At 37.8% G+C, this 22,796-nt stretch overlaps 1 protein-coding gene across 3 annotated transcripts in view; it reads right to left on the bottom strand.

The window, feature by feature from the left end:
• Positions 1–450: 450 nt before the first annotated feature.
• Positions 451–22,796, bottom strand: part of CTH (cystathionine gamma-lyase) — a 34,244-nt gene continuing 11,898 nt past the window's right edge. The window contains exons 10-13 of one of the 3 annotated variants that reach the window (XR_011142678.1): positions 21,489–21,541; positions 18,768–18,906; positions 4,306–4,419; positions 463–3,808 (exon numbers count right to left, since the gene is read on the bottom strand). Coding sequence is in view for 2 of the 3 variants with exons in the window: in XM_068953521.1 (XP_068809622.1) it covers positions 4,387–4,419; positions 18,768–18,906; positions 21,489–21,541 (225 nt within the window). In the remaining variant the exon portion in view is untranslated. Of the gene's footprint in view, positions 4,420–15,504; positions 16,202–18,767; positions 18,907–21,488; positions 21,542–22,796 lie in introns of those variants that run through there. The other 2 variants (XM_068953521.1, XM_009689138.2) reach the window with 2 other exon arrangements.

The raw sequence follows: 22,796 nt of genomic DNA, 5'->3' as shown, positions 1-22,796 counted from the left end.
TTTTCCAGCCTGTACTGTTTTGTCTCTTCAGGAAATGCTGAAAAGGTGAAGCAGAGGCAAAACTCGCACTTCACAGTGATTTGAATATTACTGGCTTGCCAAGAAATATTCACGCTAGCTGAGAATTTCTGAGAACTGGATTCAGATCTGGACTGTTCTTCAGTCTTTCAGTATGGCCTAGTATCAGTCCCTTACCTTCTCTTGGCCCCCTTTCCTCTTTACAATTGGATTAATAATATAGCAGTTAGGGGAATAAACAGACGTTTTGTCAATATGGCAAAAAGAGCCATAAAATTGTTTACACAAATTACAAACTCCAGAACAATACATCTGTGATGAAAGACTTTTCATGGGATAGGATTGTAGAATTATCTAAAATTCTCATTAAATTAGATCTGCAGATAGGTCACCTCCTTTAAATCACGGCAGGGAACTGTAGAGCAATGTGGATTTTCCCATTACCGTGTATGGAACGCTGAAGGATCCTCCCCTGCTGATCTGCCAAAGGACGAATTCATGATGAGATTACCACCGCCAGCACAATCATCTCTGCTATATTTAGCTTTCTCAGGAAGTGCTCTGTTTTAGAGAATGAGGATTTTGCAATTCTAAAAACACCAATCATGGACAGTTACTTGAAGAAGTTTAACAGGAATATGTGTTTGCAGAAAGCAGATGGGATTTGGCCTTGAGTATGGAAGACAATCTGTACCTTCATGTCGTTGTACCTTGAATAAGCATTACTGCCACTAAGAAATGCAGCACATTTTCTAAGAGCAAAACCTAGTTTAGGCTTGGATTTACAGATTAACCTAGAAAATGTACATGTTTAATTTCTCAGGGTATTAGGAATTGTAATTTTCTTCTGCTCCTCTGAAAATCCCACATTTTAGATCCAGCACGTACACCTACTTATTCCTATAGTCACTTGTTATAAAAGTAGAGTCAGTTGAAAAAATAATTGAAGAAATAATTGAAAAAACAATTCAGGATTGCTGCAGGTGCATACAGCTGCTGTTGTACACGTAATACTAAGCCCAAGAGCTGTATCACTGATGCCAATGGCTGTAACAGTGGTCATGCAGGTTTTGAAATTCTGCTTCTCATGGTGGAGAGCTCCCTTTACTCTCCAGAGAGTGCTCAGTGCTTTGCACCTACGCTTTGCTCTTCACAGCCTAAAAACCTGTGTGCACGCTGCTGCACACCAGAGTTGTCCACCTAAGTGCTACTTTCGTTTCCTTCTATCCTCCACCAACTTAATATAGGAGTAGCTCTGAATGCTACTTTGAAAGCTACGTGGCTTCCAATATTGTGCATTGCAGGCAAAGAAAATCTGTGTCTACCTACAAAATGCCATGAAAAATGCCCTAGACAAATCAAGCAGCAATTTAGGAAAACTGGCAAGGCCCAATTAGTTGGCCCTACAGGATTTATACTGTCTTTCATTTCACTCTTATATACAACCTACCTACCTTATGGTGATCGTAACCAGCTGAACAAATGCTCTTGGAGAGTAACTGTCAGTGGTGCTGGTGTAAAGACAATACGTGCAAAGAACGCCACTTGAGGCACACTTACCTTGATCCATTCATGAGACTTCAAAAGTGCCAGGAACTTACTTTGTACAGAAAGGGCAGATCTGGACAATCTGTTCCTTATCTGGATAAAGGTGGCAATTAATAATGTGACATTGCTTAAAAAAACTCTTTTTCATATCTTTATCGCTGCGCTTGACAAACTGACACCAAAAACTGTATATGCACTTAGGACATATACAGTCCTGAAAAGCTGAATGTAAACTTTTAGACTACCAATAATGTGGATTAAGAGATATGCTTTTTTCCAGGGACTTGAAATGACCTTATGTATTCTGGCCATCACTGAAAAATGTAAGTAGAGCACATGCAAATGAATTGCTTTAAGCTTTTACCACTCTATATCAAGAGTTTTCTAGGTACTCATGTTTCTCATAGATATATTCTAAAAGTCAAATTTTTTGCTGTGATAAATTAATACTATTTTTCAAACAAAGTTAACAATATATCACATAGAAAAAGCTTCTGCATATTAAGTATTAGAAGATTGCAGAAGCTTACTAAATATTATACAATTTTCTTTCCACCTAACCACTCAAAATCCCAACAGGAATTCAGAAAGATCAAATGAATGCCTTTAAAATAATGATCTTGTTTCATCATATGTAGGAAGATTGCGTGAATCCTCACACGCAATTTGGCACTAACGTTGAACTTCTGTTTACCTGCTTAGGAACATAGATTAGTACCCAGGAAAGGCTTCTAGAGAAACGTTTTAATTCTTCTGTCTTAAAGTAGATTTTATAATGCTTAACTTCCAATATTTCCTTCACTAAGACTATCTGTCTCTGTTTTCCTGTTCTCTACACCGGATCATATCTGCCTTTCGCTAGCTAATTTGGATTTATTAGTCCATCTCTCTTCAGAGGACACAGCCTGTAAAGATTTAAGTCCCTTTTTCTCCTGCACTCTAGAGTCTGATTTGACAGTCTGGCTCCTGCACTTAAATCCTACCACAGTTTATGGAACTTCAAACAGGCCCAAAGTTCACCCTAGAAGTTCAGACTGCAGGGCCAGGACCAAGTTTATCAACTGTTTAGTAAGCTGACACCTTCTTTTGGTGTGATCTTTCCTTTCTCATTCTAGAACATGTAGCTTTTGTCAGCTCAAGGTTCTTCCAATCTGTCAATTTCTAATTGTAAACAGCAGCTTACAAATGAACATCGGTGATGTTTGGAGGGATCTGGACTTGGTTTGATTTTAAAATACAATGATACATATACACATACGTGCTCAAAATTGATTTTCTTGGAGTTACTTGGAAAACTTCATAACCCTTTCAAAAAATTTAGAAATACATTTAAATAAATTTTGTATAGTTTTAATAATTGCAATGATGAGAAATCAGAAAAAAATCAATTTTCTGTTGAAGAGGTTTGCTAATTTAAGAATGAATTACGTGAGGAGAGGAAAGGAACAGAGGCACAGCAGTGTTATTTGACACATAAGTCTTGCAAATGCTCTGAGAAACCTTTCCTGACACCTCACTTATGTTTTCAACATCACTGCTAACTTGTGCTTCTGCATCTCAAGATTGATTCAGTTTGTACTCCGCTGGTTAGTGGATGTGTGATGTACACAGAAGGATGAGGACCCAAACTTTTAAGTGCTAAGCCAAACCTGTGTATTGCACTAAGTTCAGCTTCTGGCAACATAGGGCTGAATAATAAGCCAGAACTAAACTGAGGTCAAAAGAAGTCTGAGGTCTTGAAAACGTGCAGTTACAAAAAGCTAAGTGGCCACAGACTTTATGGGAGTCACTGCAATATAGAAATGATGAGCACTTCTCAGAAGATGCATACTGCTCAACAGAGCAAAGGTAACATCTACACTGTGGGGCTGCTGATATCCAGGTAGAGCTCTTCTGGAATTAGATAGCTGTGAGTGAGAAATCCTGCAGGAAGATCTGTCCAAGCCATACGGAGATCAGTGCCATTCCAGAGGCAGATCCACTTCCCCTGAGAAAAACTGCTGCTCTAATTTTCTGTATTTTTCTGTGTATTAAAGGCCCTTTTGGAATGTCTACGATAATCATTAATAACTGCAGGTAATGAAAGAAAAAACACTGAGATTTACAGAAAACCAGGTTCATCAGGCAACGCAGTCTCACTGCAAACACAAGCTATGAAATGATCTCACTGATGACATCAGCTGTGTTTCACATAAATCATGCAAAACTGAACAAATAGGTCCCATTCTGCTTGCTGAGCTACCTGCAAAGAGAAAAGAAAGCTGACAAACGTGAATATTCAAGCACTCCTAACACTCTGCATGTCAAATGACCTCACAGAGCTCTGGGATGCCGCAAGTGGCCTGCTTCTGGCATCCAGCACAGCTCCTGGCTCAGTTACGGCCACATGCAGTGCTGCAATCTGACAGCCTAGACAGGTCAGTAATTACACAAAACAATGGTACTTTACATTGGCAGATATGCAACAAAATTTGAAGCTATTTTACTGATTAACTAAATTCATACAACTTGGTATTATTTTTTCAAACACATGATTTTCTTCAAGGAAGTTCCAAACCATTTAAATAATCTGTGATGTTAGAAAAATCTGCTTATGTTTGAGGAGAAAATCTGAATAACCAAACACACTCTCCCAATAATATTCACATTTTGTTCAGTGTCTCCTACAAGTACTAACCAGTGCCTGTTCTAGGCATGCTAGAGATATGCTATTTAGCAGGACAAGAACTCTGCACTTACTTTTCTATGCTATAAACTCATCAGAGATGCTCAAGGTCCAGGCTCTTTCCTCAACCGTCTTCTGCCTCCCAGATTGACTTCTCATATTGTCAGCTCTTGAGCCAGCCCACACAACTGCGCAAAGGAAGACAACATTACCTCTTGGGTGCTCCTTACATTTTATCTTAGGGTGTCAGACAGTGCAAGAGTAGAGGAATACCTGTAATACAGTTGGGAATGGAAGGAGTGTTTTTTCCGGTCCCACAGCTAACGATTTTAGCACTAGTCAAACAAGTACGGTAGTTCAGTACCACACAAAAATTAACAAAACATTTACGAGGTACACAGAAAGAAAAATAAATCACCTTTGCGGCCACCTCTACATTAATTCAGCTTCAAGTTCTTCCAGTTGTCTGATCCAGCTAAAAAGCTGTTCAGATCTTATTTTATTCTTTTCAAGTATCCTTTATACTTAATCAAGATACAGATGACATTTTAGCCATGCACTTCAGTTTCCTCATTAAGTCTAGGCACTAATATAGATTTATGATTATTAGACCTTTTAAAAGCAGGCTGTTCAGCATTCCACCTGCAAGAAATATACCCTCAATTTCTATTCACCAGCCTAATTAAAACAGCAACAGGAAATAATTCCTTTGTGATTTCTAAAAGATATCAATATCTATAGTTATTAATTCATATTCACTCTCTCAACTACTGCATTTCTAACACCAAATGAATTTTTTATTGTTAATAGATCAAATACTCTCGATTACTATGTGTTGCTAATTGTTTTTCTTTAATTCTGTGAGATTCATATTTTGGAAGGATGGACCAGAATTTTTCTTGTGCATGACTGGGAAGGGGTGGCGATAAGGCATGGGGAATCCTTAAGTTTGCAGGCACACAGGCATCCACCCAGCTCAGGAAGGGAGCGTTGTTTCCTGGAACCCATGAAAGACTGTTTTTAAGGTCTTTTTTCATTTTGCAAACAAATATATTTTTGTTTCAGTTTCTGCAACCTCTGGCTATGTGAGAGTATTGCTAGCCCACAGAGCAGGTGAAAATGAGAATAGGCTGGGTAATTATATGTAAAACCAAAAGAACGTCCCATTGCACCCTTGGGAGTCCTTGCTGCTCCAACCCTTCCCGAGAGCCCTCGAGGCCTGGCTGCGAGGGAAGAGCGTTGGGGGAGGACCAGGGACGGGCTCGGTGGGCCAGGGAGTGCAGCTGGGGAGCAGTTTTGTCTAATGGCAGCTTTGGGGAGGCAAACACTTGTTTCCATTCCACAAGGGAATAAAAAACCCTGAATCTCTGGACCTTTTTCAGAGAATGGTGTTAGGTTCAAAATGTCTTTTTTAAAATCAAATCTTTTTCTTTCTTTCCATTTCTCTTTCTCTGTTTGGCAACAGCTTCCATCAAAAAAAAAATCAACGTTTCCATTAAACATTTTAACTTTGAGAAAGCAATATTCTTTGACAAGAAATAAACAGCCAAGACATTATTTCTTCCCTGAGGTCATGCAGCAGGGAGGCATGCAGAACTCTCTTAATTCCACTGGCGTCTTACTTCTTCTATGATGAATACCCCAGGTTTTTACTACGATTTTGTCTGTCTTATCACGGTACAAAAAAGTGATAATAAAATGGCACAAAGGAGGGGTGAACAGAAGTTAATTCACTTGTTTGTAAGACTCACAGATAAAGTACTGATGGATGTTGTATAAATACAAAATTTAGATAAATACATAAGGAGTGAAATATGGTTGCTTTGGGCACTCTCCCATTTCCGCCAAGACTTCCGTGGGGCTCAGTGCCCTGCGGGATGCTCCCCGCTCAGGCCTGCCTGGCTCAGTCCCTCTGCAGGAACCTAACCCAGTCAGTCCTGGGGTGCCTACCCTGGTCGACAGCAGCTACCATAACAGGGCAGTGGTGTAAAGAGCTACTTTTATTTTCTTAATACAGATGTGACTCAAAAACTTGGCAACTGCCTTAAATAACTTCAGTATCTGCAGAGACCCCGATACACTTCAGTAGAAATTCAGCCTTCTATGGACGGAAACTTTTATGACACTGAGCTAAGTTTATCCAAGATAAAACTCACAAGATAGGAGCTCTTGTTTTAACGAGACATAAGAGAATCAACATTTTCCTAATGGGAGACGATAAAAGGGAGGAACGAAAATTGCATTTGTAAGTCAGCTACTGTAGGACATAAAAAAATTAAAAAGCACTTATTAGTCCCAAACCCATTTTAACATTTCATAAAGGTATAACTGCAAAGGTTAATAATCCATACCGATACGAACATGATGCATCTGCTTTGTTGGAGTTAATGCCTTCAAGTCCACTAAATCCATAAATATGCAGATACTGAACTGACATTTCCAAATTTACACTCTAACACAGACATACATCAGCAGGATAAGATAAAGTATCTTTACATTTCTACGTTCATAGTCAGTGGTGACAGTCAATGGCCAGTCAGTAAATCTCCAAAAGGGGTCAATGTCTCCACTGAAATGGAAAGTATGCACTGTATCACTTGACATTTTCTATATACATAAGTTTATATAATTATGACAAATAGCGTATTTCAATTAGAGCAACTTTCCTGTAAGTAAAAGCTGGAAGGTTCTAAGAACTAAACTAGTACGGTACAGCTCTTGGCTGTATTGCAGTAGACAAACAGAAGAGCCTTTCATCAAAAGGTTGCAATTGTGACACCCGTTGATAAGTGCCAAAAAGCTCAAGTTAGGGGAATCTACAGTTTGAAGAGAGCAAAGGAGATGCAGACTTCTGTACTTACTGCCATTTATAATACCACATGCTAGGAGCCAGGTTATGACTGTCTTTGCATAGCGCCTTGTGGGAGACAAGAGGGGGTAAAGGTCCCGAAACCTCCTGCTCAGGATGTTACCCAGCAGCACAGCCCCCTGCTCCGATTGCTGCTGTGAAGCCGTGTTCCTCCTTTGCGTCATGACATAAGTGAGCAATGCCTATGAAATGCCTGGACAGCTCTTGGCATGCACGATGGAGCGACTTTGCATGGAGATTTTTTTTTTTTTTTAATATTCCCTTCCACAAATACCTCTTACGGCCATAAAGGGCTGTTTCAACAGCCACAGGTACATTCAACCCAAAGCAGTCAATTTGAATGAAAAGTGAGGTACCTTGTCTTCTTCCTAATAGTAAAGAAGTCTGAAAACAGCTGGATGGGGATTACTCTTGTATACAGTTTAAAGTAACATTATATTCCAACATTTTTCAGAATAAATTGCACAGATGGCATTTTATTAGAGTACAGTCTGCTAACTTTTATAGTTAAGTCCATGAAACTATAAATGCACTGTACTCTGTCCACAAGAGCTCTATGCCTTCTGTGCCCACGAAAAATGAATAAGGTCTGTACAGCTGATCGGTCAGCAGGACAGACATTTCACCTACATAGCAGGTGGGAAAAATTCTGTCTGGGCACGAAGTAATTTTCATAATTTAGGAATTAGCTTTTTCCAGCAGAAAATTCCACCTTGCAAGTGGCATGGATGTGAATTATCGAAGAGCAGTAAGTTGCTTGTTATGTTTGCTGTATGCTCTTGCTCCTGAATGCTCTTGCTTGTACCAAAAAAACAGTGGGTATCCCAAATGAGAAAACTCTTCATGCCAGCATTCATGCAAATAAGTAAGTAAGTGCCTAGAATGATAATTTTCTCTTAGCACTTGATATTTCTATTGGTCCAAGAGTTATTTTTTCTTTATCTTTCATCTTCTGAACTTGGAAACTGAATCGGTGCTTTATAAAGGAGGAAATGCAAGTATTTGCAAAACTTATAATGTCAAAATCCAATTCTGTTCTTTTTTATTTCTTAGACATTCACTCGTCTCAGTAGATTTATGCTAGTATAAGAAAGAGGAATATTTTGCCTTTGGAATCCCTTACCACCCTGATTCTCAGTCTACAGAAAACATGAGCAAATTCATATGACAACAACCAGATACATAATAACTAGTTTAGACTTTATGCAGGAGCTGCCACAACTTATAAATTTGACGTGACTCCTAATTTTATTAGGACATCTTTCAGCGTTCATTTTCTTAGAGCAGACACTGTTTAATTGTTTTTATTTCTAGGCTTAGCTATAGACAATTATTTTCTGGGGAACAAATGTAATCTTTATTTAATATAAGTATGATCTGGGACTCAACATAAAAAAGAAATTCTCCTTCAAGTGTAATGCAATCTGTGATTCCAGATGTGCAAGAAACTAATCAAAGGATAAAAGTCACCCTTTTAACTTCAGAAAGAATGTTCTATGTGAAATATGTGATAGATCTGGATTAATCCATTGAAGTTCAGAGGTAGTCATACTGAAATTGATTTTAAATAGCATTACCAATTTTTCCCCTACTTTGAAGTATTCCTAATCTTTTGTGATTTGCTGACAGTATCCCAAAGAATATCACATTTATGTTATCACATAGCTGGTACCATTGCTTGCAGTAGGTTTTGTGCTATTCACAATAGCACAGAGTAACTTATTTTGAGATAAATTTATTGTGGAAATTCTCAAAGGTGAGATATGTACAATATTTTCCTGGGTCCTCACTTCAGCATTTTCAAAACTGAAAGTCAGTGCCAACTATTCCCAGCAGTCCAAAAGGTTTCATTTAAACTTAGCAGCTGATATTTAAAGAAGAGTTCTCGTATCACATATCATAGTTCACTGAATGTAGCTGCAAATTTTCCAGGGGAAACTTACTATTTTTTCCAGTTCAAGTAAAATATTACACTTTAAGGATTATGACTATGACTGTGGTATGTGCAAGACAGCTAAGGAAAGAACACAGCTGACCGATGTCATTAATGGATTGTAACCAAGAGAACAATATTAGTTTTCCCGAGCAGTTTGGGAATCCATTTTTAAGAAGAGCGTTGAAGAAACTGTCGCAGAGGTAACTGTATGAAAAGAGATGGTAGTACAAGTACTGAAGTTCTTACTTGGGAAAGTAGGCTGGCAAAAATGATGACTTTAGGAAAATCACAGAAAGAATGGGTATTAGATTAGATCTCAAATGATTATCTTCTTTTTTTGCAGATTTGTAATCAGCTTCTTAAATTCTTACATACTCATTGACTTTAATTCTTCCTTATAAAAAGATCCATTCCTATAAAATCTAATGAGAGTCTAACCTTTGATTGCAATGAGGACAATCTTATTATATCCAACTTTAGACTGATATTTCTTACGTTGGGAAAATTATTGACCAATTCACTGAGAATTTGGCTGCTGGCAGTATCATCTGTCTTTTCCCAAAATAAACAATATCCAGATATGATTTTCCTTTATAAGGCAGCTGCCAAAGAATTAAGAAATACTGCAGCTATTCATTTCATGACAGATAGTCTCTTGGTAAAAACCAGATACATGTACCCCATATAAGCAGTCTACCTTCATTCTAGAGTGCTTTCAGAGAAGGAATTGTATTTGCAAGGAGCTGAAGACCAACCATTCGCATACTTGGAGTTCATTTCAGGATGCCACTGCTTTACAAACATTAGAAATAAATACTTATCTGAGGGACCGTTCTACCAGCTGCAGACCTGATGTAACCAAAATAATGGAGGAACAAGAAAAATTAAAACAAAAAACAAAACATTGTACACAACAAAGAGAAATCTTACTGAACAACCTGCCACAAGCTATAGAGAAAGTGTCCTGCCTGAACTCTAGATAGGATGGCTCCTGCAGAGCTGAAAGAACCTAACCAATCCAGTACCAAAGCAGATGTTCCCAAAACCTCAAATTCTTAGTTCTTCACAGTATCGTCTTCATGACTGTTCAATGCAAAGGCAACAAGCATGGCTAACAGAAGTGCTCGTGTTTGCACGTTAAACCTGAGAAAACCTCAACAAAAGAGTACCTGATTTGTAAGCTGTTTTACATAGCAGCATTTAAAACTTGTTGACTGTGCACAAAGACAAGTACAAGAAGATAAATAATTGCTAAGGAAAAAAAAAGAGACAGAAGAGAGACTAAAAAAAAAATCCAACAGCAGCAGGAGAAAAGGAAAGAAAGGAATTCTTTTTGCACATGCTTTTGAATAATACGTCTTATGGAACACATTGCCACAAAATATTACACAGATCAGAACTGTATATGACTTAAACATAATTTAAGATAATTATATACAAAGCATGCCAGTTCCTACAGTCTGTAGTATGGACTCAGATGACAGTGTGCTTCAATTTTTCTGAGCCTGGAAACAAGGTGGGAAGAAGCTGCACAGTCAGTCAAAATGAGCTGACCAGATGCAGCGAGCTCTAAAGGTGGGTTTACAGGACCCAAACCATAACTGCAGCCTCTTCTTGCCCTGCAGAACTAGGGACACATGGCTAAAACCCATAGATTACTCTGGCAGCTTGCAGGATCAGTGCTTTAGAAGATGTTAAACAACAAAAGGTCCGAGCTGCTTCATAGGTTAATTTTTCTTTTTTCCCTCAGAAATCATTTGTGTAATTTTGTGGTTGTCTCATATACAGACCTGATTCATAATTCAGTTTCACATAGCTCAGTTCACCAATCTCTGTCTAGTCTTTAAGCAAATAAAGGAATTATTTGGATGTAACAGCTTTTCTATTTGACATTTTAAGGAAATTTTATTTTGACTTTTGTGACTGAACTTGGAAATGTTGATCAAGGATATTTATATGAATCACATAATGGAAAAATTGCTTCTGGTTCCTGATCTCCCAGGAAGAGAAAAAATGCAACTTTTTCATTCTTTTATTGCTTTACTCTATATAAACAGCAAATTAAAGGTTTCCAGCCCATCGCTGCCACCTAAGGGCACGTATTTTCCCTAGGACATTCTCATTTTCACATTAATTCCTCTCAGATGGAGGTACACTATTTAGTTTGTCATTTCTAAAACTGCCCATATTCATCACTCATGTTACATCCTTCTCAGCAGAGACACGAAAAAAACTAGCGTGGGAATATAGAAATTAAACTAGATATTTAGTCACAAAGCGTTGTAATCATGAACATGAAAATTCAAAATGGAGATTAATACAGAACAGATTTTTTTGCTAAAATGGGAACAGTTAATAGCTCATACAATACAATAACCATGACTTTGACACTGCTCACTGCCAGTCATTCTTTTGTTGTTGTTTTTTTTTTAAATAGACCTCCTCATTTTTATATCATTTGCTAGGTTACATCAAATATAGCATTTTATTCACTTTGCACATGCTTTTATGATATACCCAGTAATGCAAATAAGTAACTGAGATATCCGTCAGGCATACATAGTGTCATCTCAGTTTTTCCAAGAGTTAATCTCTATTTAATCATTCTAGACAACCTAAACTGCGCTGTTTGTGTGTCCATATGTATAAATGCTTGCTGCTCAGAAGTCACCGTGCCTAGATAGGTTGATAGGTTAATCTTTGTATTCTGTGCTTCACACTGTAATGCTGTATTGACCTGGTATAAAAAGCTTAACTTGAATCACAGCAAATAGAAGTCTTTCCTGGTTTAAAGCTATGCACGAACTCAAATGTTTTGCAGGATCATGTTACATACACAGGCCTATACAATTATCTTTAAGTAAAAGTGCATAAGCACCCTAAAGTCTGGTTCTCTTTTCTCACAAAGAATAGATCGATGCACTAAGTCATTGCATTCAATGAATCTTAACCACTACCATAGTTATTTAAATTACATTATTCAGCCCCACAACTTCTGATTTGCTCTATCTTTGTAAAAATGTATCTTAAGAACTCACTATGTTGCCTATGCAACTAGCTGAAATTCATGATCGTTCTTCAAACCGCACTATTATCAATGAGAAGAATCTCTTTTTAGAGACCTTATACTCCTTTTGTCATTTCTGTGTTATCAGTCAGCGTAAAGGAGGTGCACGATCTTTGTACAAATGACAATGCAATTAATTCAAAACTTGTAAAAAATCAAATAAAAAGATAAAAGACTGGTGAGCCTAACCTGTGGGCATATACAGAACTTAATGCACAGGCTAAAGGGCTGGCTGCTTCACATTAAAGGAATGAGAACACCATTGTGTAGCACTTCCATTCTAGACCAAGAAAGGTAATGCTTCAGGTCAACTCTGAAAACCTGGAGAAAGAGAGAGATTGGCAAGGCTAGTGAGCTGATTTTTGAAAGAGTTTACTAATGATATAAATTAAAAAAAAAAAAAAAAAAGAAAGGAAACCCGGAGCTCAAAGATCTAAAGCTTGAACACTGTACAGTACAATTACTGGTGCAGAGGAACATAAGATGCAGAGTATTTTGGGTCTAACTTGCCTGGGTTCCTTCAAAAAAGGAAAACGGGGACATCCTGGGGATTGCTAGCATTATTAACTGCCTAGGATTTTAGCAAGAGGTAATGGTGAGTGCTGGGGACAGCAATGTCACTTAAGTGGTTATTTGGAAGTGGCCCCCCGAAAACTCTCTTGCTGCTAGTGCAAGTAGCATGGTCTGTTGTACAGATGCACCATGTTCTATGTGCCCATAGCTGAAACTGTGCAGTTGAAGAGACGGCCCTGCCTGCTTTACTCCTGAACTACAGTTCAGGAGTGCAGGACTATAGCTTGCAGTCGCATTGAATGGTTTTATGCCCTTTGGGTGAACAAGTGCACCAGTAATGAATCTGCCAGCAGCAGGCCTTAAGATAAGTTATCTTAAGGTCAAATAGGAGTGTAAAGGCAAGCAAGCAACGTAATCGCTAAACAACATGCCGATGATACATCTCCTTCCATCATTATCAGCCTCTGTCTGTGTTATCTCATAGCTCTTCCCTTTTTGATAGCCCATACAGCTACATGTTCTGGTCCCAGTTCAAAAAATTGCTCCATGTATTTGTTTGAGCAGCCTTGCAGGATGCTTAACTGGTTGCTAAAAAGGCATTATTTCCTCCAGGAAACTGAGAAGTTCTCCATAAATTGCCTGGGATCACTTTTCAGCCTCTGTGCCTTGATACATACCTCCAAGAGGCAGATCTGGAGCTGGAGCTGGGTAAGAGTGATCCTGCCTCCTGCAGCTGTTGGGCTGCCCTGCATAACACTGCAGTCAGAGCACGCCAGCCTTCTGGCACTCTAGGCCACGCTGCAAGCCAGCCCCGCACCCAAAATCAGCACAGGCGGTTGCCCAGCCTTCGCAGGAGCTAGAGGGAGGCATAAGCAGAGAGCTATTTGCCAGGACACCAAACAGGACCTTTTTTCATATTGCACATCAATTTTCTGGCTTCCCTTAGCTTTTCTGTTTCAGCTGCTCTTTAGTGCCAGCGGCTCTGTGGTATAGTTTCTCTGATGGGATGCTACTTTTATTTAAGTGACATAGTCTGTCACTGATATGTCACATATTTTTAAGGTTCTAATCACAGAAAAAACTGAGAGATGCATAAACAAACTTGTGAGAGGAACAGTCTATACCTTTATCCTGTTAGCTGAGGTTGGGTATGCCCTGAAAGAAGAGAACAACACAGCTGCAGAAAAGAAAAAGAAATAAAAGAGAAAAAAAAGAAAAAGTCTCAGAGACCATCAAAAACTACTTGCTTATATACTCAGAAAAAAAAAAAACAGTTTTGAAGCCCAGCCTTCCTTTTTGGTGCGCTAATTTCTTTTTTGTACTGGGCGATTCACATTGCAGAGTATTTCAGAAGTTCAGGAATATCAACACCTGTAAGCAGTGATATTTAAATAAGTACAGGTTGAATAAATGTGCTTCTATGCATCAGCAGGCAACAGTAATCAATATGAAACAGGAAAATTCTTCAAGTATGCCAATGCCTGCCAACTTTTAAAAAAAATTTTAAAAAGCAAAAACTAAAAAACCAACTCCAAGCATTCTCCCAGAGAATGCAATCCTGATTTGGCAGTCTTATCTCCCATGTTTCATTTATTTTAGCAATATGTTAATCAAGAATCAACCAGGAAAAACTCTTCTATGGCTAGAGGAAAAACATTTGCATCTTAAACCTAATATCTTTTCCAGCTATGTGAAACATCAAGTGCTCAGATTCTCGTACAATAAAAGCAGATCACAATTATTTTATGTCTTAGGTCACCACCAAGGAGAACAGCTTATAGCTACTGTACAGCCAATTACATCCCACTCTTCTCATTTACATATGTTCTACTTACTATATTGTATACGATATTCTAAATCGGCTTTTAATCAGCTAATGAGTGAAAAGTCACCAAACTAGCATTTAGTATCAGCTCTCATTCTTAGAAAAAGAAACAAAATGAAAAAGAAACAAAACTAGAGACACAAAAAACCTTCAAGTCTAATTTTCGTTTAGTTTGGGAAAGGTAAAAGTTTTTAAACCTTACCAAAAAGATCCGTGTACTCAGTCTTGTAATAAATGCCTATGGTATTTTTGCTTCTTTTGTGGTTATTCACCACAGATCTTTAGACAGAGAAAAAAAAAAATCAACACACATTCTACCTCGGGGAAGCAGGCATGAGGGTTCATATCTGTTCTGCATACGTGAAATGTTCTGCCTCAGCTTCAGATAACCCACTGATCACTTAATCCAAGTAAGCAGTTTCCTGAAGCTTCTGGTGTCTATTACCTAGATAAGAAACCTCTCCCAGAACATCCATAGCCTCCTTCTGCTCCTGTTTCCTTCCTGCAGGAACCCAGACCAGTAAGTAGTGGGGAAAACAGAACGGCTGCATGCATGCCTCTTGCCTAAATAGGTAGCTGGGATGTGCTCTAAGTGCGCTTTCAGATCTAACTTTAGATACAGCCTCAGTGTCTTCATTGGGATATTTGCAGAGGCAAAACACAGACTATTAAGATCTTCACTTAAAACATGGATCTGACTCCTGTTTCGGTATTTAGTGTATGCACTGCTCTCATCACTGTGACATCAACAAACAGAACCCTAAGTCTACAAAACTTCAAAGCACCAACAAATCCAATGCAGCAAACCACTAATCTGTGAATAAATACCCTTTTGTGAGTCAGTGTCTGCTGTCTGATAGCAATCCTTGTTTGTAGGAATGTTGCAATTTGCATGATGAATTCCAATATATAACAATTTATATCTCTTTTTCCTTGACAAAATTAAAAACATCAATGGCATCATTTTCCTATAGGAGAAATCAAACAAATCCAGGGTCACTTTATCAATTAATTTTGCATGCAAGTAATATATTCTAACACCCAAAGGAGTAACAAAAACAGAGAAATGCAAAGTGTCTTTTAATTAACCAATTCCAATTCCAAATACAAACCAAATCATTAATAGAGTTAAGTGATTTTTTTAAAAGCCAAAGATACATCTCTACAAAGTTACCGTTATGTATCAGATACTGGATTTTGCTTCATTTTCAGTACTCCACAAAATTTCAAAGGGTGGGAAAATTCCTAGTCTCAGTAAAAAATCTAAATTATATCAACGGTATTCAAGACATACTGTTGGATTTGAAGAGGTGTGAAAAATTAATTAACAGAAACAAACCCTAGTGACATAACATCCTCTTAGCATTAGCATGGCAAATGAGAAACGTTAATTTCCACTGAGAGAACTGGCCATAATATTCCTGAGTATATATCACAGCTTCTCTCAAACACAAATCGACCGCTTAAATTCCAGTGACCAGGATTATAATACAACCAGAAATGGACACACAAGAGAGCATAAGGTTTGTGCAATAGTGTGTAACCCACATACAGACAGACATCAACAGAATGAACATAGTAGCACAAAGGGAAAACTCCCCAGGAATCTAGAGTTTGATTGAACAGATTTCAATTCGCAAAGGCAAATCCAAGGAATACTATTAGCAGTTTGACTTTTCGTGTCATCTTCTTTAGCTGTTTAACGTTCAACTTCCAAATTCAGGATTTAGATGTTAGTTGAAAGCCTTATTCTCTGGAAACTGCAGTAAGAAGGAAAAGTATGAGATAATTATACTATGTACCTAAATCAACTATGCACCACTCAATTTTCGGCATTATAAAATGATACAGAGTAGCACCAAATTATCTCTGTGCTCTATGCTGCCATATAAATACATGTAGTTACTATTGCTAATTATTATTAACTTTTCATATCACCAACGAAAGAAAACAATAATTTCCTGGCTGTGCAGTGTATCAAACTACTGTACATTTGCTACAATTGCTACAGGGCTTGGATTTATATTTTATCCACCAGTAACATAGTATTCTCTCAAACAGGGACAAAATTGAATTTCAAACACCTTAATTTTTCTAATTGTCTTTTGGGAATGCTGGTACCCACCAACAGAGGTGGTGCAGGAAAACAAGGCAGTGCTGAATCTACTTTTACCTCTGCCATTGACTTAGAGCTGTTTCAAGACTGAGTAAAGACTGTGGCAGTCTTTCCACTGAACTCTGTGCTAAGCATTGCGAGGACTACTCGAGGAGTTAACAAATCCTCAGAATCCCCAGTAGAAGAAAACAAACTGACAAAAGTTATGGTGCTCCCACAGTATAAGAGTATAAGTTGGAAGAAGGGAAGATGGAAACTCATGCTCTTAAAGTGTGGTTGGTTATTACATTTTAGTGCATCATTTGTTGAAGCCCCTCTTAAGCATGTGCTTTGCTGCAATCCTTGATCTATATGGTGCCTCTCTCATTCTCTGTGACCCCCCCCCCTCCCCTCTCTCGGGAAGGAGAATACCTCCCATGGCGTGGCAGAGAGCACACCTCCCTGATGAAACTTTTTCAGTAGCAACAAATGTCTAATACCCATGCTTGCCTGTGTGGGAGCAACGTGTGATCAAGTGGATATAAACAGGTTAGGAATATGTTTAGATTTTGGAAATCAAAAGTTTCTAACTATCTAGAAGCAAAGTTCTATACCAGACAAACAGGGTACGTGGGAAAGGAACCTAGAATTGTAAGGACAGAACAAGAAGTTTTATGGATGGGATTGTCTGACGATACTTAGCAGTTTTTGAGAACAAAAATCAAGCCTGCAACAGGAACCAAAGATCTAGTGCACATCCTTGGGTAATGGATGTCCCCAGATCTGCAAAGGCATTTGAAAGGGCTCACGCTTTGCTTGTGGCCATCTCATGCCTCTGGGCTCTGTTTATTGCCTGTAAGAGCAGGAAGAAGCTCTCCTTCCTCTCCCCAACACACAGTTATGCTTCTGAAGGTTGGAAGGGTTTTTAGTCTTCCATTGAAGCTCTGGAGATTAGGCATAATTAGAGGTTAAATCAGAGTGTGTGGGTAGGCCTAAGGACATCTGCTTGGCTTGTCTTGCTCATATATTCAGATTTAAAGCTGTCATGAGATTTTAAATCACAAGGAATTCTCCTGCATACCAGAGGGTCAGGAATCTCTTTTTGGGAAAGAGAAAGGACCTACCACATGATGTGATCTGCTTCCTAGGATGATCAGTGAAATTAACCTAACAGATTATCCACTACTGCAGAAACCAAAGACATTGGCAATGCCCTTGATAAGTTACAGTTTGATAAATAGAAAGTATAGTACTACATAGCATATTCTACACTGAAAAACTGGTACATCAAACTGCAAGTCTGCAGCTTCCAAATAGTATGCATCACATTGATGCACCAGTTCAAAGCCAAGTGGCCCTACTTTATATTTTTCAATTATGTCTAATCCACTCCAGTAAGAGAAGAGTAATTAAAAAAAACTTGCAAGAAAAACTGCTTTTCTATCAGTCCCAATACAAGCCTATCCAAAGCTGTATAGGACCAAGTAAGAAACATTTCATTACTCTCTCCCCTATACAGGTGCAGGTATGTATACTCACAAACAAGCACATACGCATACACGCTTAATGTGTTTTAGAAGACCTGCCTTGAGAAGAAAAGACAAAATATGGAACCATATTAATCACCATAAGTAAAGAACAATTTCAGCCTACTGTCTGAAATACAGAACTTTAGGCAGAGGAGCAGGAATACTCCCTTGCTTATAAAGGAAATAACGTTACGCAAACATAGGAGTTACTGTCTGGTGGAAGCCCTTTAAATGAAGCTGCTTAATATATTTAACGCTCTCAAAAACTATGACGTGAAAATCTCAAAGTACATACAGGCTTATTAAGCATTTCAATGCCTGTATGAGAGTCTCCATTTGCCCTAACTTCAGCAGCTATCCCTATCAATCAGACTCCAAGAACATCATCTGTTTGCAGTAGGAATCTACATGAATTTGAACTGTGACTGACAAGGGTTGTAAAACTTGATGCAAACAGAACGTTAATAAGGAAAACTTTAAAAATGTACGCACACTCTGCAAGGCATGTTTAGGAGTATTTTAAAAATTAGGTGAGGTAAAAATTACCAGGAGACAGTTGCTGCATCTGTTAGTTAACTAGCAGCTCACTTCTGAGATTCAGTAAAACTGATAAAAGAGCTCACATGTGATTAGTTAGAAAAGCAGAGGATTAGAGGGGCAATTTTTTTTGTAGTGATGGCATTAAGATAACAAGCAACTTACTGCAGCTTTCAGAGCTTGATCTAGGTCTTCCAGTAAATCTTCTTCATCTTCCAAACCAACTGATAGACGAATTAATGTATCACTGATTCCAAGAGCCTCTCTATCTTCTTTAGGCACTGAAGAGTGAGTCATGATGGCCCTGAAAGAAAAAAAAAAAGTTTTTCTAAGAAGTTTTTATTTTTACTGGTAGAGACCAACCACACTGGTTACTTGCCAGCATCCTCTGTAATTGAAAGAAGATTTCACACCTTTTTTTTAATCATCTGCTAGCTAACCTATAGATTGGAGTTCACTTAATTTGCAGTGACTGATCTTCAATGAAGTCAGTGACTTGTATCTTCAAGTGATTCAGTGCAGTATTTCCAAACTACAAATCATGAATAAAAAGTGGAACTGAAAGAGCAGAAAAAAATCCTACCCTTCTTCCTACCAGATTTTTTTTAAAAAATTTCTGAAAAAGAGGATCTAAAAATTCTACTTTAAGCATATGGAGATGCAGCAATATTATAGAAGAATTTGCACCTATCCATCAGAGAGAGGCCTTCTCGATCAAAAAGCAGCTAGGGCAACTTTGAAATCATTAGTCTAAGATCTCCCTTGCTTACAGAAAGGAACCACCTGAATCCCCATGTGAAGGCATAACAGTATTCTGTACACCAGACTTAGAACAAAGTGGTTCAAATCAACAAGTAGAATCTTAGACTACAGCCAGGTTTTTTAATCTTGTTTTGTATTCACACCTAAGACATTTCCTGAAAAAAGACTGATCTTCATAGGTTGCAAATCAATACTTTGCAACGGTTATTAATTTAGTAATATTTACATAAAATTTATTACTTTGCTGTTTAAGAAAACTATAACAATTATTTAAATAAATCTCATACATATACTCTGTTCAGTTTTATTCTTGTAGAAAATTATGAATAATGCCACTTCAGTTATTTTAAGCATAACTTATGTCAAACATCATTTGAACTGTAATCCAAATGAGACGCACGAACAACACTTGTAAGCATTATTTTGTCAAATAAGTGTGCAGGATGCATAGGAAAGAAAAGTTACTCAAAACTGGATTATTAAACATCAAATAAAGAAAATATCTCTTTTAAAATGAAATAGTCGCTTTATATTCTTCGCTATTTTAAAACTAGCAGATCACATTTTCTCATACTTAGTTTCTACTCATAGACTGAAAGACAAATCTCCATTTTTTCAACCTCTGGCTGCGCAGATCTCTTGTCAAACTGTACTACTTACACTGAACAGTTTATTCTCTGTACCTGCAGAAGAAGCTATTTCCCCCATATGCTCAGCTAGTGACTTCCACCAGGTCGCAATTATCTTTCCGCTGTTTGGAAGTCTAAGATTTGCTTTTATTCTAAAATAAGTAACTGAAACGATTTAGCACATAGTTTAATCATAACTTTCCAAGTAAGTATTCTTTTATAAAAGTAAATTGGATTTAAATATCCAATTAAATAAAAAGCCTCTTTTTAAAATAAATACTCTTGTCTATCTGTTTGGTAAATCTTGCAGGTAAATGACCCCCCCATCCAAATGTCAGCAGGTTAAAAAAGAAAAAAAAAAAAATGGGTGCCACAACATTATGTTCATTTTCACTATGGTTGGAGTGAGTAGATAGGAGTCTAAACAGCTACTTTCACAGCAAAATCTACAGACCTACCTGATCAATTACTTTGGGCAGAGGCAGTTGAGTATTACCAAAATCCCTACAAAATTACCTGACGTGAAGATAGATGCTGTTCAGTTTAAGGTACTGAATATGCCCCCTTGTGTAAGCAGTTAGAATGGCAGGCATTTTTCCTCACTGTAATAAGACCAAATAGACTAAATACTTCCAGATTAAAAAAAAAAACTCATTTCTTGGATTTGATACCATAATATTTTGCAGAACAGTCTCCCAATTAAAACAAGGAACCGTGGAAAGTATTAGCACAGTATTGGTAAAAATAGTGAAAAAATACTGTTAAAATTTACAATGGTTCGAGAACAATTTGGTCCATGGATCTAAGACCTACCAGCCTAATTTAGACCTATCAGCCTAATTTAAACATCATCCAATGGCACCATAAACCATTTGGGGGAGAAATGGAAAAGTGAATGCTGATGAACCTACTTTGATATATATTTAATATGCAGGTCTAATTATAACTGAGAGCGAGCGAGTGCTGAAGAAGGTATACCTAGGCAGCGAAGTTTGAGACCAGGCACAGAGACCACATATGCTCTGGCAAAGCCCTGAGCAGCAGAGTATGAAACCTGCAGCGCAGCCGGGGCAAGGACACCTTAGGCGTGCATCTTTGCACTCTTGCAAATGATGCATCTTCCCAATACCATTAGGGGCAGCTTCCAAGGGTTGTTCCAATTCTGGCTCACTCAAACACTCCACAGTGCTGAAGGGTGTGATATTTCTTACCTCTCTGCATTAGATTTGGAACAGCCTATTATCATTCAAGAACATTTTAATGTAGTTAGGTAGTATTCTTCTTATACTTAAAAAAAGCACAGATTTCTGAAATAGCCATTGTTTTTGTGTCATACAACATCCTACCCTTGGAGCTCAATTACACACAAATCATTACAGTTTTTTTATACTAGTAAATTTTAGAACTACCATAAAAAGACATCAAAAACTCTTTTGCTACTGTGCAGCTTTTCAGAATTTTTCTTAATAGACTTTTAAGATGAGGAATGACTTACGGATGCTCTGCAAGGCTTTCATATCCTCCCAGACTCTCAGCCAGTGCAAAAAGCTACAGCAAAAAAAAGCAAACAGAAGTTAAAATAAAAAGCATAAAAGTAGGAATGCTTACTTAGAAAGAGACACTGAAAGAAGCAAGAACTTTTAGTTTTCTTATTTTGGTATACTTTTGCTAAAGTCTTCTGCAATAACTTTTATATTATGAAAAATATTAGCTGTAATAAGGAAAAAAGGTGGACATTTAGAAGTCAAGAGCTGTTAAGACTTAAAATAGATTTTTCCTAAAATGACAATAAAAGACACTGATGGAAAACTGAAATTAAAATATTCTCATGTTGAGCAAATGCAACTCAAAAGTAGTTCCCATAATGCAATGCATGTAGACGGCGAAGAGCAGAAGGGAAATTAAACAACAAACAACACTAGGGAGAGGATTCTGAATGGGTACTACCAGTGTTTTCATTCTATTTAGTGAATAGATAGAGCAGGCCGCCTGAATAAAATGAGACTCATATCTTACAAATTTAGATTAAGGTTTAAGTGCCTCTATCATATCCTTGCCTATTCTTCTCACATCATCACCATCACTCAGCAATATTCACGTGTAACACCTATATTTTTTGGCTGGCCGAAGGCAGGAGTGTTGTGAAACAAACAAACACACAAACAAACAACAACTTTAAGATTATTCCAATAAGACTGAATAGATTTATTTTCACTGGTTCCTTGGGCCTGCTGAAGGTTAGTTTAGTATTTTGAAAAACATCCTAAATTCCTGGGTGTATAACAGGACTTGTGTTTGAAAACTGTTTTCCATTAACTAATGCTTTTTAACACTAATTTTTATATTATGGATATATTCCTGGATGACAAAGCAGCTCTCTAGAGGGTCGGCTGCACTCATGCACGATTTGTCCGATTTGTCTGCTATGAACACATTTACTGCCTTCAACATTTTTCTGCACTTCTGGTTGCTCATATTGCCTTTTTTTCTTTTGTACTCAGCGAGGTCACAGAAAACTAAATCTATCAACCAGGGAATCCTCTTGTCTCAGCCTGGTGTAAGGCAACGGCCTTACTTTTTTATCAACCTAGTGATTAAACTGATGATTGGCCAAGTCAAAGGCATAAAGTGAATATTCACATAGGGGACTCTCATCTTCTGGAACGTGCTTCTGCACTCTAACTTGTTGGTAAATCTGGTTGATCTCCTGCACCAGGATTAAATACTCACCCTCATTCAAAAGGATTTTCTGTGGGAAAATCATTTGGTTAGTATTTACATTTTCTGCTGATGACATTAACTG

Source organism: Struthio camelus, chromosome 8, assembly GCF_040807025.1.
Source record: "Struthio camelus isolate bStrCam1 chromosome 8, bStrCam1.hap1, whole genome shotgun sequence".
In the NCBI taxonomy this organism is placed as follows: Eukaryota; Metazoa; Chordata; class Aves; order Struthioniformes; family Struthionidae; genus Struthio; species Struthio camelus.
This window is presented reverse-complemented; position numbering and strand designations above follow the sequence as displayed.